Source organism: Passer domesticus, chromosome 27 (assembly GCF_036417665.1).
Source record: "Passer domesticus isolate bPasDom1 chromosome 27, bPasDom1.hap1, whole genome shotgun sequence".
NCBI lineage: Eukaryota > Metazoa > Chordata > Aves > Passeriformes > Passeridae > Passer > Passer domesticus.
Window position 1 is genome coordinate 3,339,337 of NC_087500.1, and position 14,777 is coordinate 3,354,113.

Below are 14,777 nucleotides of genomic sequence, written 5' to 3' on the forward strand. Positions count from 1 at the left end.
TTTAATCCTGACCCTGATGGAGGTAGAAAAAACAGAGAACCAACAAAGCCTAAAGCCAAACAGGGAAATCAGTCTGTTGTGGGACAAACACTGGCCACATGAACCAAGAGGCCAAAATCTCTATTTCCCCTTGGCAGGGATTAAGGGTGCAAGAGGGAGCAGAGCAGCACAGATAATGAGGATAAAGGGGGAGCATGGATCTCCATAGGGAACCCAGGAGTAGCTGGAGAGGACAAACTGCACTGATGCAACTCTAAGCTGGCAGCATGAGTTTGGAACCAGGAGCACAGACCCTGTCAGTCTCCTCCAGCCCTGCCAGTGTATGTTAACTCTGGTTCAGCTCCTGTCAGCCCTGAGCCAGCAAAACCAACCTGGAGCAGCAAATAGGAAAAATACCAGGGATGGGATATAAATGTACAGGAACTGGGAGTTTTGCAGTAGCTAAACCCCACTATGATCCAGCTAAATTTGGGGTGATTTGTTTACACCAACTTACCTACTACACTTGATTTTACAACTGAAATTAATAATTTCCTACAAATATGCAAAGGGAAAACCAAGGGAACTCAATACTTTTATGAAATTACACTATTTTGTGTGTGTGTGTGTGTGCTCTTCAGGCTTCCCAGCCTGTCCACGTCCTTCAAAAATTCCAAAGGAGGAGTAATGGGCATTGTCAACTCAAGGGGAAAAGGATGGGAGTAAACCAAGCTGCAACTCTTTGTTTGAAATGCACAGCTCAGCAGGATCTGCCACTTTACCTCATTGTCACTCTTCTGGGACAGGATCCGGCTCTCCCTCACCACCATCCAGACAGCAATCAGAGTCATCAGGATGCCATGGCCAAAATCCCCAAACATCACAGCAAACAGGAATGGGAAGGTGATGATGGTATAGGGTGCTGTAAGGGAAAAGACAACATTCCCAGGGCACTGTGTGTTAGCCAGCCCAGACTCACCATGGTGCACTTCAGGCATTTTAGCAAATATAATTCCCCAGCTTGCCCTCTGTTACTGAAAGCTGATGAGCCACTACTAGAATTCTCTATTATAGATTTCCACACAGGACAAGCATCATGACTAAAAAATTTGAGACAAAAGTCTTGGACTTTTCTGCATCTGAATTTACCTGGATTTATTTCCCGATATGTCCCAATGCCATAAGCATCAACAATGTTTTGAAAGCCAGAAGTAAACTTGTTAGTTTTGTTGTACGTGGGTGGGGTCTGATTGGTTTGCATCCTGTTTAAAATAGATGGGACAGTGGATCCACTGTGCTCCTGTTAGAGAAAAACAAAGGCAAGATCAGCAAACCCACCCTCGGAGCATTGGAGGATGAAGTCCAACACAGCTGTCCCCTCTGGCATTTGGAAAACTGCAAGCTTGAGTGTTTGCAGTGTGCTTGCACAATGAGACACTGCACAGCTGAGGAAGGCTGCCAGGATTCCACTGCTCTCCACTTTGTGTAGGAGTAAAGGTGAACATTGTGCAGGACAGACAAAAAAACCAAAAAGCAGGTGGAAGGACTTCAAGAAACTGAATTCTCTTAACTATCTGAGCACAGGGTGAATTTGCCAACATCCTGGAGAGCTCCTCTATCCAGACACCAGGACTACAGAGCCCAGCCAGGGTAACTAAGCCTCACACAGAGTAAAATCCTCACCATTCCAGCATTCACCTGAACTTTAAGCCTCACACAACGTATTTGTTACTTCTTTTATCTCTAAGCCATCATTCCTGCATGCTGAATAAGCTGTCCCCTGTGATTCCAAGAGCCCAAGGGGATGGTGCTCAGAGGCTCACAAAGCAGAACAGGCAATGAACCCATTGGTGCTGCCACAGCTGACTGGCACAGCACCTACTCACAGTGCCTCTCCTGAGAGCAAACTGGATGGAGTCCAGGTCAGCAACAGGACACCAGACTTCAGCAATCAAGCACTTCTGTGTCACGTCGATGTTGCACAGGTTCAGGGTGTGGTAGATGGCCTTCATCTTCCTCACTTTGATGAACCACACGCGGATGTTTTTAGCAGCTGCCTGCAAAACCCTCTGGCGGTGATCCTCAGTTTGGTTCAGCACCTTTCAGACAAGCAGGAGGAAGCTGAGGCCAAATCATGGAGCAGAGATCAAGGTGCACCAACAAGAGAAGCCTTTCCCACAGAGGATGAATGCCCAGCTTGCTCCCCCACCCCAGGCACAGGCTGCCTCATGCCTGCAGTCTGTGATGTGGTAATTAGCCCCCACAGTAATTAGCTCTGCTGAGAAGTTTAAGGGCTTTTTCCAGGGACACTTTCTGATTATTTTCCTCCTCCAGCTCCAAGGTCAGTGGTTGTTTTAAACAATGAACTGTGCCAAGATCACAGGGAACAGTTTTACCTCCACCCAGGTTAAAAGAGCAGAGAAGAGTTCTGCAAGTAAAGGGTGTGCTGCCTTGAAAAAACACAAAAATTACCCTGAAAGACTTGTTTACTGAAGGGAAAAGGAGAAAGTCTTTCCTACTGAGGGTGTTTTCCAACTGGAACATATCAAACTCAGGCCAAGTCAGATTTCCAGAGTGGAAAGTCTTAGATTGCAGGGAAAGTGAGGACACAAGGCACATGCAGCTTACACAGTTACATTGCTTCTGAGTTCCTGTCTACTTTAAAATATCTTTTGAGCTACACTGCACAACTCCCCACTTCTGTATCAAATAAGTAGGTCAAATTCAACCCTTTTTCCTTTTAGTTTCTGAACTTTTTCTCAATTTTTGCCTCAAATCCCTCAAATCTTTATATATTTCTGCCTTTCTTCTTGAAGCAAGCACCAGCTATTTCAGAGGTGGCACCCACGAGATCTGGGTACTAATTACATTTTACCAACACTCAGGCTGTTGCACAAGAGATTAGCTGTAAAGCAGAAGCTCTTCAGGACAATGTGAAAATATAAAGACAGGCAGAAAAAGGAAGAGCTAAATTAATGTTAGCATTGTTGTATCTCAGCTTGAAAAAAGTTCAAATGTTTTCAAAGTACTTGCAGATGAAGCAGGGACTTACACAACATGCTCTCATTGTCAGAACCTATGGGATCTCCCTACATGAGTTCCTCTTTTCTTCCTGGTATGGAGTTCTCTGTAATTATTTGTTTATAACAAATTGCTTAGCCCTCCAGAAAGATCAAACCACCCATCCCAAATCCTGACACAGAAACAAGTGAGCAGTCCCCCAACACCTCTCTTGCACTGCTGGTCTCAGGCTACCTGAAGCTGAAAACATGGTGATCTCATAGGGGCAAAAATCCTCCTGTTTTAACAAAGTTTCTAAATATGAATTTCAACCACACTATTAAAAAAAAGCAAACTAAAGAAAGGTCATTGGCCACAGTTTTTACCATCTGAAGATCATCAATTCTGGTGTTGACACCAGAAGCCATTTCCTTCCGCTCCTGAGGAGTTTCTGGGCATGGGTAGAGGGAGGCTCGGAACCTGGAAGACAGGGAAGCACCTCAGTGACAGAGATGGAAAGAAAATCAACCAGTCAGGGGTGAGCCAGAGACACCTGGAGAGAAGTTTCTGATCAGCAGAGACTGCCAAGCAGAGCTCCAGCCCCTACACTGAAGGGAAGCAGAAGTGCTTTAGGCCAAAGCAGAAGCTGAGTGCTCAAGAAAAGAGAAGTGGGAGAGAATCCTCTGCTCCCTGTGCTGCCAGTGTCTCCAGGCACTGTCACGAGGCTGGGCAGCCATCCAGCTGAGGGGGGATGCTCCCACACCAGTGCAACTGCTGATAGAAGCAGTCAGTGTTGTCTCCACTGTGAGAAAATCCCACTCATGTCCATCAGGCTGCCCCAGAAATCACCACTGCCTTGTTTTTTTGCATTCCCTAGCACAGCAGTTGTGTACTTTGAGCATTACAGGCTGGGGAGTGGCAAGTCTGACTGTAAAATGTGATTCAGTTACTTATGGCACATTTCATTCGCTGTCTAAATATCTGTTCCTGCAGCCACTGTGAAACAGGGAGTTGAGAAATATTGATATGAAGTCATGTCAGTGTGTTTCCAATAACTGAGAACTGCCCAGCTCTCAATTACAGACTTTCATACCCTTCACAGATCTTCTTGACTCTGTTCTTCAGCTGGTCACCTTGGAAGAAGATGATAAATACAGACTTGTGCACGTAATCCCCCTAGAACAAAGGAAAGAATTGTTGAAATTAGCACTGGCTAATTACCAGAATTCTAATTTTCCTTTCACTGAGTCTGTCCATCAGAGCTCAGCTATGCACAGCAGGTCAAGAAATGTACCTGATTAACACTGAGCAGTCACAAGGAGAGCAATTTTCTCAGCTCAGTACAGAATACTTGCACTGTATTTGTGTTCACTGAAGCAAAATGCCCCAGGTTATCCATTATTGATTCTATACAATACAGTAAATGGAAAAACTGCTAAGATCTCCAAAAATAACAAAGATTTTATCAGCACTTAGTGCAGTCAGCTCACCTACAGAATCAAGCCAAAAGAGTGAATGAAGATTAAAAAAAGTGGAGTTTAACCAGTGTGGTTCCCAGGGATTCCAGAGGCACATTCCTTGCACAGCTGTGTCCGTGGGGGCAGCCAGGGCCCCTTTCCTGCATTTGTTGACAAGTTATTGTTCTACCTTACTTAGGAAATTTTAACATCATGTTTCAGGAATAATTACATTAGGTGTAACCTCAATTTAAGGAAGTTCTGCACAATAAGAACAAAGTCTCTCCTAGCAGACAGATGATTCCACAAGTCAGCTACCAGGGGTTGGTGGGACAAGGGAACACATCAGCCTCACATGAGAAAGAGAGGCTGTTACTGAGCTTCACCTCCTGGGTCTGTGCTTCAGGGCAGCCCCTGACTAGGTAAGGGTGCCCCAAGTTTGGGCAGTGCCAATGGTTTGAGCACAGAAGACACTGGATGTAAAACCAGGCCAAATCACAACATTTATTATTTATTTCTACAGTAATGTGAACGATTCTAAGGTGGATGTTTAAACTATTGATTAGTGAATAAATGAAAAAAAAAGGTTAAAGTTCAGAGAAACGAGCTTCAGATGCTCCACACTGCCCATGTCCCAAAGAGCATCTTTCACAGAGGATCACTACTCACTGCAGTTTGGGCCAGAGAAATCCCTAGGCCCTGCTGCAGTCCATGCTTTGAGTTGTTTCCCCCCTTCCAACAGCACCCCCCATCCAGCCTCCTATTTCTGTTTTAATTAAACAGAAAAACATTTGTTGATGAAGCCCAGAGGCTGGTGCTGGGATGGACCTCACTGATGAACAGTGTGGAAGAGGTTTTACAGTGACTTCTGTGAGCCAGAGAGAAGTTTGAGAAGAGGATCCATGTTTACCCCTGAAAGAATTTCCTACTAAAGTCATTGACATAGAAACCAAGAAAGAAAGAAGGATAAATAAGAGAAACCTGCAACTATTCCAATGAGCACTTTGTCTTTTGTGAGCAATGAGTAAACTTATGAGTTTTGGAAGAATGAATTATAAGCATTTGTTTGAAGCCTTCTGAAAATGGAGTGTGTGGCTCTGTGTTGTGTTATTGTCGTATTTTCTGGAAAAATCCCTTTGCCAGGGTTTCTTCTCCTGGGAAGCTGAGAAGCCTCAGGGAAAAAATGAAAACAATAATTATCTGATTGCTTCTCCTGTGTTTTGCTGCTTTGGAATGTGGTTTGGAGATTATTTACCAACAGGTGCATATTTGATTGGTTTCCGGTGAATTGTTTTTATTTAATGACCAATCACCGTTTAGCTGTGTCAGGACTCTAGAAAGAGTCAGGACTTTTCATTATCATTCTTGTTAAGCCTTCTGTAAGTATCCTTTCTCTATTCTTTAGTATAGTTTTAACATAGCATTTCTTTTATGTAATATAATATCATAAAATGATAAATTAGCCTTCTAAGAACACGAATTTGGATTCTCATCTCTCCCCTCCTTGGGGATGCCTGCAAATCCAACAGTGCTGTCCCTGTCTCAACTACGACAGCACAGAGGCTTTTATCTGAGGATCCTGGTGAGTTCAGAGGCTGCTGCTGCAGCAGCAGGAGCTCCCTTACCGTGACGGGGTCCTCCAGGGGGTTCTCGATCTCGGCCTGCCGCAAGAAGACGTTCCCGCGGCACACGCGCCACAGCATCCGCTCGAAGGTGGGGATGCGCTCGCGGTTGATCACGCCAGCCACGAACCTGCAGGGGGACAGCACGGCCTGAGGGGCTGCCCCTGAGCCCCCCCAAGAGCCAGCACGCCTGGCAGCTGGGGGCTGGCACCACAATGGAAGCTGTAAGAATCTTGTTTTAATGTTAGTTCTTGAGCGCGTCCAGAGCTGTCGTGTTCACGTTTGTATTTTCTGAAAAATCCCTTTGCCCAGGATTTTTCTCCTGGGAAGCTGAGAAGCCTCAGAGAAAAAGGAAAACAATAAGGATCTGATTTGCTTCTCCTGCGTTTTGCTCCTTTGGAATGTGTTTGGAGATTGTTTACCAACAGGTGGTTGTTTCATTGGTTTCATGTGAATTGTTTTGACTCGTTGGCCAATCAGGGCCAAGCTGTGTCAGGGCTCTGGAAAGAGTCACCAGTTTTCATTATTATCTTGTTAGCCTTCTGTAAGCATCCTTTCTGTATTCTTTAGTATAGTTTAGTAGAGCATTCTTTAATATAATATAGTATCATAAATTAATAAATTAGCCTTCTGAGAACATGGAGTCAGATTCATCGAGATTCATCATTCCTTCCCTTGGTCTGGGGGCAACACAAATACAATGGAGGGCAATGATGCTGGTGAGGGGATTGAACACAAGCCCTGTGAGGAATGGCTGAGGGAGCTGGGGGTGTTCAGCCTGGAGAAATGGAGACTCAGAGGTGACCTTATCACTCTCTACAGCTCCTGAAGGGTGGTTGTAGTCAGGTGGGGTTGGTCTCTTTCTCCAGGCAGCACTGACAGAGTGAAAGATCACAGTCGCAAGCTATGACAAGGGAAATATAGGTTGGATATTATGAAGAAGTTTTTTTACAGAAAGGTGATAAAGTTCTGGAATGTTCTGCCCGGGGAGATGGTGCGGTCACCATCCCTGGAGGTGTTTAACAAAGCCTGGATTGGCACTGGGTGCCAGGGTTTAGTTGAGGGGTTGGGGCTGGGTTGGACTCGATGATCTTGAAGGTCTCTTCCAACCCAGTGATTCTGTAATTCTGTGAATTAAGCAAAATGGAAGGTCCTCTAAATACACAAATGTAAAACTGCACTACATCACAGGCTCTCTTTTTTAACAGAATGAAGTAATATTTTAAAATTATATAAATCACTCCTTATAGGAGAAACAAATGCATTTAGATATACAGTTTCTAGCCTTCATTCCCCTACAGTCCTGGCACACTGGCTGCAAGGGTTACAGCAGCCATGGCTGGCAGTGGCTATGTCCTGGGCTCACTCTTAGACCTCACTGGACCAAACCCCATGTCCAGATAAAGTATTCCACAACACACAAGGAAGCCTGGAAGCAGCTGATAAAGAGGATGTAGAACTATACAGTTATTTCAGACCATTATGTGCCCACAGTAGTCACAACTTTCACCAAAGCTCTGAGATCTCAGAATGCCTGAGGAAACAACCAGACAGGCTTCCACAGAACAAACTGGGTTAACTGTTTGGTGCAGAGAAACTGGTGAAGCATAATCATGAACTGGGAAGTGAATATGGGAAGGAAAAGAGCAGAGAGCAACAGCCAGTTTTAGATCAGCTTGGTGTGGAAAGTTCCACAGCTGTGCTCAAACCATTGCTGCTTCCAAGGGCTGATAACCCCCAATCCAGCAATCCTGGGCTGCAATTACCCGAGTCGGAGCGGGGCACCTCTTCCCATCTCGCTCGGCTCCAGCAGTGAAGAGGATTCCTCCAGCAGGTCTGGATCCGCCATCTGCTGATGATGCAATTCAGCCTGAATTCACAAATCAATTAATATCTAATGAAACCAGTTAGTGGCATGCAGGGAATGAGGAGCCAGGAGATAGTTGTGGGAGACAAAGAAAGAAAAGAAGAAAGGAAAGTAAAGAAGAGCAAACATAAGACAGCAAAAAGAGGAAAAAGATGACAGAAAAGACAGCAAGAATCACACATGGAAGGAGAAAAACAAGAGGAAAAATGGAATGGCTCAGCAGGGTTTCCATACAAGAAAGGCTTGAGGATTGTTGCAACAAAGGAGCTGGGAGATATATAAGTCTGAAGAAAGGCAGAATTAAAAAAAAATTTCAAGTTTTAAACACAAGTGATGTTCCCAAGAACCATTTTTAATGGCACAAACCGGAGAAACACACTTGAGTCATGTATTTCCCCAGATATTAAATTAATTTTTCCTTGTTCACCATATGGCTCACCATCAGACAGAAACACTGCTTAGAGCAGGCCAGCAACATGGCTCATCTCTTGACCAGCAAGGCACTAAAACAGGACAGTTTTACACTGTCCTTCTTTGCAACCAATTTGCAGGCTAAAATCCTTAGGAATATGGCTTTTAAGTGTCAGAAATTCAGGTCAAGGATGCTCAAAGCATATCCTCTTGTGCACCATCTTCACACTTGTTCAACCCCGCCTCGCATTTAGCTCTACCTCTGCAGCTTATTAAATGAAATGCCAAAGATAACAGTTCCTGAGCACAACCAGAGGGCCAAAGTCTACCCTCTGTGGAACGCAGGTCTTTCCCACAAAGCCACCATGGGAACTTGTTAAATCACACTGGAAGGCAGAGTTTGACCCAAGGACACATCACATCCACACACACAGAGCACAGCCTTGCAAAACCTGTGGCAAGTGCAGTAACTTAGCCTCAGTCTCTTTACGTGGGCAACAGTTGTGTCAGAGTGAAAATCTCCCCAACGCTTTACCTGCTTGTCAAATCCAAGTGTTTGCTATATACAAGAGAGTTTTTGCAAGGCTGACACCAAAAGCAGCTCAACTGCTTGTACACACACTTAGGATGTTACACGAGGGAGGGAGCCCTTCACTCGGCTTGGAAAGGCAACACAGGAATTCCTGATCCTTTCAGCTTTAAGGAGACTTGTTGCAACATCAAAAACTGAATGGAAATTCAGTTCATAGAGAACACAACCAAAAATAAGAAAGTTTGGTACCTGAAAATGAAACACACAGACCAAACATCCCAGCAACTGTTTGACATCTCAAGTTCAGGATGTTGAAGAACAGTAAGTTACAATTGTTAGAGGCTTGTATTGTATTTCCAGTAACCAAGACACTATTTGGGGTAATTTTTTGTGATGTGCAGCACATTTTAGCAGATGACTCATGAAAAAGGAAGGACAATGTGATAGGATTGGATTTGCCTCACCTGAGAGAAAGAATTTGTTATATATGTTTAATATTAGCTTGGCCCATTTGGGCTCTATGTCCTGTATTCAGGACAAGTCCTGCTTAGAAGGGGTGGAATTACAAAGCAAAACAGTTTAGAATAAATGTGGATTAGACTAATTTAACTTAAGGAAAACGTTCTTTTGCAAGGATGATTTGCATAACAAACTCCATGTTTCTTAAATTAATGCTGATTTGATGAGCACAATGATTCTAGAAAGGAAATGGCACAGCAGCAGTAGCTCTGTGGCAGGAAAGATAACCAAAGCACTACTAGGGGATTTAATAGAAATAAAAAATTGAGACTCTGTGGAAATGGAAGAGCTATCCAGTTCCGGTCAGGAAAACAGGATTCTGGAAAATTTACTTTGAATATGAGGTTTTGTCAGCATTGAGTGAAATATCAGAGTTATTGTGGAGTAGTTTTTACTACGTGAGGTCGTTCAGGATTGGAATCTCCCAAGCATTTCCATGACAGTAATCAAGAAGCATAATACAAGAACTTTCATTATTAAACATTTTTAAATTGCTTATTGATCCCCTGATCAGCCTCCAGATCAGCACCTTTAATCTCCAAAAAGGTTCATTGTCTCCACTGGTGATTGCAGTCCTGCCAGTATGGATGCCCAGTACAATCCCATACAATTCAAGCCCCTTCCAGGTCACAAACAGGACAAAAATCAACGTTCACAAGAACTAAAAAGGATTCATGTCACCATCTATTAACCCAGAGCCAGACAGAAGTGACAGATGCAAAGCAAACAGAGAAAAGCAGATGGCAGAAGAGTCAGAGGGAGGAAGAAGGGACTGCATGCCATTAACCGTTACTTTTCCAGTCTTCTTTTACGCTCACACTCTAGGCAAAGCTCTCAGAGAAATCTCTCCAGCTCATATGGCTCTTCATAAGCAAGGACAAGAAGACTGAGAAAAGGAGCATAATCATCAACATGGTGTGTTGGAACAAGAAATGGCTGCTTGGGCTGGAATGGTCACAGGAAGAACAAGGGTACATTTTGCCACCCTCCCTCCCACCGTGTTCAAACTCTGGAGAGTGAATGCCCAGCATGAAGGAATTGGAGAGTCAGCCATTTCTTGTGCAACTCATTACTATGAATAACACAGTCTTAATTACAAGTTATTGTAGTCTTCAAGTGTTGCAAGTGCTGAGCAATGGCAGCATGGAGGAAGTTGGCCACTCTGGGATGGTGAGCAGAGGCAGCTCTGGGCTGCTGGGGCTCCCCCCAGCTGTCTGCTGAGCACAGAGAGCTGAGACAGGTTTAAACTGTCCCCACTTACATTTCACTGAACATCACCTGGGAGCTGTTCTGTTTGCTTTTATGTAGAGCAGCGTATGTTATTTGGTGTGTTTTGTTTTATTACCACATGAAAGAGAAGCAGAACATATCTAAGCTTTCTGTGGCTGGTTTGTGTAAGGCTGTGGGTGACCTGCCATGCACTGTTTAGAAAATTGATTTTGATCTTTAAACTTAGCTTGATCCCACTGCACTTGAAGAAGAGCAGTGGGCAGAGAGGACAGTAATGAACAAGGCCAGGCTGGATGGGGCTTGGAGCAACCTGATGTAGCAGAAGGTGTCCCTGCCCATGGCAGGGGGGTGGATGGGGGTGAGCTTTAAGGTCCTTCCCACTCCAAACCAGTCTGGGATTCATTCCCAATACAGAAGTGCTCAGCACTTGGTTTTACATGATTCTCAGAACAGGCAGTGCTACTTTAACACAGCAAAGTAATGGATTATCAAGTTAAACCTGTTTGCCCAAGGGACATTTTTAAGTGAACATCCAACACTCAAAGACAAAGGGTTTTTGTACTGAAATCAACCCCACAGCCCTCACACCAGCAGCACTATCTGTGTCAGCAGTGACTGTGACTGGCACAGGACCAATCCTGGTGCCTGAACAGGCAATACCTTGTGCCAAAACAACAAAAAACAAACTGTTAGATAAATGGCCTGAAGTGTGCAGGAGCCCAGCTCCACTTGACAATAGCCCTTGTAACTACCAGGAGCCATTTCCTTTAAGAGTTCTTTGATCAAATCCTGAGGTTAGAGGAAACAGGACATCTACTCAGCAAAAACACGTCCTGAAAAACACACAGGAGCTCTCTGAGAGAACTGCCAAGACTCCTGAGATACCTCAGCTTTACAAGGAAGGGTTATGTCTTCTCCCAAGCAGGATTTATGTCAGTGCCATGAATGACATTGGAGAAGCTGCTCTCAGGTCCAGTGAAAGTTGCCAGTTCCTGGCCCAGATGGCATTTGACAAAATGTCCAAGACTTTAAATGTCAGCTTTGCTCCACAACTGACCTCTGAAAGCTTCAGGGTTTGATCAAAGGCTTAATTACTTAGTTAATCTATCACTTCAGTAGACTTTGTATTGTGACCCTGATGAGTCTCCACATAACACTTCAAAGGCTGAAGAGAAATTCAGCTCCATTTGAAGTCCTCTGCATGTGCACCAAAGAAACTCTGACCCACTGGGGACAGTGCTCACTGTAGCAGCAAATTTTGGGGCTGTTGATGTGCTTTCAAAACTACTCACATCTTAATTATTTTACACAACTTTTAGACAAACCATTGCTTAATTAGAACAAATCCAAACCAGCACTGTGGGAGGTAAATCATGGGTAGCTATGTGTACTGCATGAAAAATGGAAAACAATTTGTGCAGCTTTCTCAAACAAAGCATAAAATGACCCTGCTGTCCAAAACAGCAACTAAAATATATTTGAGAATAAAAATGGTAATTTCTGTGAGAAGAACCAGCTCCCCAAGTGTTAAACCCCACCGGTATTCTGACCTCATCAAAAAACTGCTGAGTTTTACGCAGTATAAACTTTAATTCTGTCAGCTCCAAGAAGTTTCTCTTCAGAGCCTCCTGGTTGGTGTTGATTTCTTTAAGCTCATTTTCAATTTTCTCAAAGTTTGCCTGGAAGACGTGAAAAGGAGAAAGAAAAAGGACTTAATTCCATAATGAAGTGCTGTTCAGTCTGTCAGCACACAGAGGCAAGTGAGATGTTTCACATCCCCACCCAATTTGCATGGATTTACATCTCCAGCCTGCTGTGGCACAGATCCACATCTGCAGGCAGCTGCAGACTTCTCACACTCAGCCAGATTTTTATGGATTGGATTGACAGAGCTTCTTCAAATCAATAAAGCTGTGATCAACTTTATGACCCACCACATAAATCATGTGGTTCCTGCAGTTTTTGGCTCATTTCAGTGGTGAAATTCCTACTGAGGACTCTCAGTCCTGTATCTGGGCAATGTGAGCTGGCAGAGATGCTTCCAGGGACACTGAGCTAATGCCCCCTTGCCACTAAATCCTGCAAGTATCGACCCACAATTTCCCCTGTTTCCACCCAAAATCAAATGTGATTTAAGTCTGGACACATCATTACCTCCAGGTCAATCATGTCACGTGGAAAAGGCACCTCTGGGTTTTCACCCGTGTCCATGATGGGAATATTTGCCTTTTTAATCTCCTTCTCCACAAACCCTGCCGAGACAGCATTAAAAATGTTAATTACAGACATTTTAGTGTCAAACAGTTCCCCCAAGCTGCACCTGGCCACAGCAGCAGCTGATCCCTTCACCTCCTATTCCAAGGTGTCTCTTTTGGCCAGAGTTGTATTTCCAGGGGGAGGTGAATCCCTGGAGGCAGCGAGCCCTGCCTGTGCCCTCACCCCTGTGAAAAATGTGTATTTTATGATTGGCTTTTCACAAATATTAAAATGAATATTGTACGTGTTATGTTAGAAAGTTATGCTGTATTAATTTTCTTAAGTAGTGTGTTAAATATAGTTTTAGGTTATAACATTATGTTAAAATAGAAACTATGTATGTGGGATATTTTTTTAAAGAAAGGAATGAGGCACTTGCACTGAGATAGCAGCCACAGGACACCTAAATCTTTCAGAGAAGAAGAATTTATTGCCCCATTATCAGAAGAAACTAACTTCTCCTGTCTCCTCAGCCCAGAAGACGCTGTCAGGATTCAGAGGAAGAAGCTGACACTGACCAGACAGACTTATTTGTTTGAATGGAATTTATGCATCCTGTATGAGGTGTATGAATATGCAACGGGCTGTTGTTTATAAGGGTTAATCTCTGTTAACGTGGGTCCTTTTTCAGGCTTATTTTGCCCAGAAAGAGGTACCCAGACTGTCTGTGACTCTTTGTTTTTATTGTCTCGTGTTATCCTAAATCCTAGTTGTCCAAATTTTTATTATTCTATTTATATTGCTATTTTTATAACCATTTTATTACTATTAAACTTTTAAAATGTTAAAAACAAGTGACTGGCATTTTTAACACCCCTCCCCTGTTCCAAACACCACCCTGCAGCTTCAGCCTGCCTCCACTGTTTGTTTTTTATATTTTTAACCAAAAAAGCCGCAGAGTCAGAGCCACATCCACCGCAGCGGGAACGTACGGAGCTTTCTGTCCATCTCCTCGCACCTCCGGACCTCATTGACGAATTTACGGTGGAACACGTTCACGTCGGGGTTCAGCTGCGGGGACAGACACGGCACTGAGCACACCCACCCCACCGGCCCCGGGGCTCCCGGTGCCGCCACCGCCGCGGGGACACTCACGTCGCGGAACTGGACCTTGCCCAGCTCGCCCAGCTCGCTGACACAGCAGTAGGCGGCCTCGGACTGCAGGAACAGCTGCGCCAGGGTCATCTCCTCGCTGCGGAACAGCTCCCCCATGGCGGCGCCGCTCCGGCCGCGGCCTCTGCGGAGAGGCGCCGTGAGGGCCGGGCCGGCGGCCGGCACCGAGGCCTTCCCGCCGGGAGCCCGGCCCGGTGTCCTGACCCCATCCCGACCCCATCCCATGCCGTGCCCATCACATCCAGCCCCGTTCCGTTCCCCGCCATTACCTGCCGCCGCTGTCGCTGCCGCCGCTGCCGCCGCCTGGCCCGAGCCGGCTCCCGTCCGCGCGTCACCGCCCGCGCGCGCGCGCCGCTGTCACGCGCACGTCTCCCGGCGACGGCGCGCGGCCCCGCCCCGGACGCGATGGCGGAGGCGGCACCGCGGTGGGTGACGTCATGAGCGGCGGCGTGACGTCACGCCACGGGTGCGAGGTCGCGGCCTCTCCCCTGGCCCGGCCCGGCCCGGCCTGGTCCCGGTGAGGCCCCGTGCCCCGTCCGGTCACGGTCCGGTGAGGCCCCGTGCCCGGCCCGGGACAGCGACATGCGAGGAGCAGCCCCAGGTCCGGGCGGCGTTCCGCTGGAAGAGAGCGGCTCCGGGCTGAGGCTGCGGATTGCCAGCCTTGGCTGCTCCTGGGTGTCCGCGCAGCAGGAAAGGGCTTGAGTGAAGGTGATCCTGACACAGAAAATGGCTCGGATAACAGGATAACTGCTGTGGGCACGTCAGCCCCAGGAGCAGATATCCATCCTGAA

The 14,777-nt window shown here is 45.7% G+C and overlaps 1 protein-coding gene across 8 annotated transcripts in view; it reads right to left on the reverse strand.

Annotated features, from left to right (window-relative positions):
- Positions 1 to 14,777, reverse strand: part of ATP6V0A1 (ATPase H+ transporting V0 subunit a1) — an 80,885-nt gene that overhangs the window by 15,880 nt on the left and 50,228 nt on the right. For 3 of the 8 annotated variants that reach the window (XM_064400056.1, XM_064400054.1, XM_064400051.1), the window contains exons 1-12: positions 14,256 to 14,412; positions 13,969 to 14,110; positions 13,806 to 13,884; positions 12,772 to 12,869; positions 12,168 to 12,296; positions 7,825 to 7,907; positions 6,062 to 6,188; positions 4,073 to 4,155; positions 3,366 to 3,459; positions 1,866 to 2,078; positions 1,129 to 1,279; positions 762 to 901 (exon numbers count right to left, since the gene is read on the reverse strand). In XM_064400056.1, the coding sequence (XP_064256126.1) occupies positions 762 to 901; positions 1,129 to 1,279; positions 1,866 to 2,078; positions 3,366 to 3,459; positions 4,073 to 4,155; positions 6,062 to 6,188; positions 7,825 to 7,907; positions 12,168 to 12,296; positions 12,772 to 12,869; positions 13,806 to 13,884; positions 13,969 to 14,085 (1,314 nt within the window). In that variant the 5' untranslated portion in view covers positions 14,086 to 14,110; positions 14,256 to 14,412. Of the gene's footprint in view, positions 1 to 761; positions 902 to 1,128; positions 1,280 to 1,865; positions 2,079 to 3,365; positions 3,460 to 4,072; positions 4,156 to 6,061; positions 6,189 to 7,824; positions 7,929 to 12,167; positions 12,297 to 12,771; positions 12,870 to 13,805; positions 13,885 to 13,968; positions 14,111 to 14,255; positions 14,414 to 14,777 lie in introns of those variants that run through there. The other 5 variants (XM_064400053.1, XM_064400052.1, XM_064400055.1 and 2 more) reach the window with 3 other exon arrangements.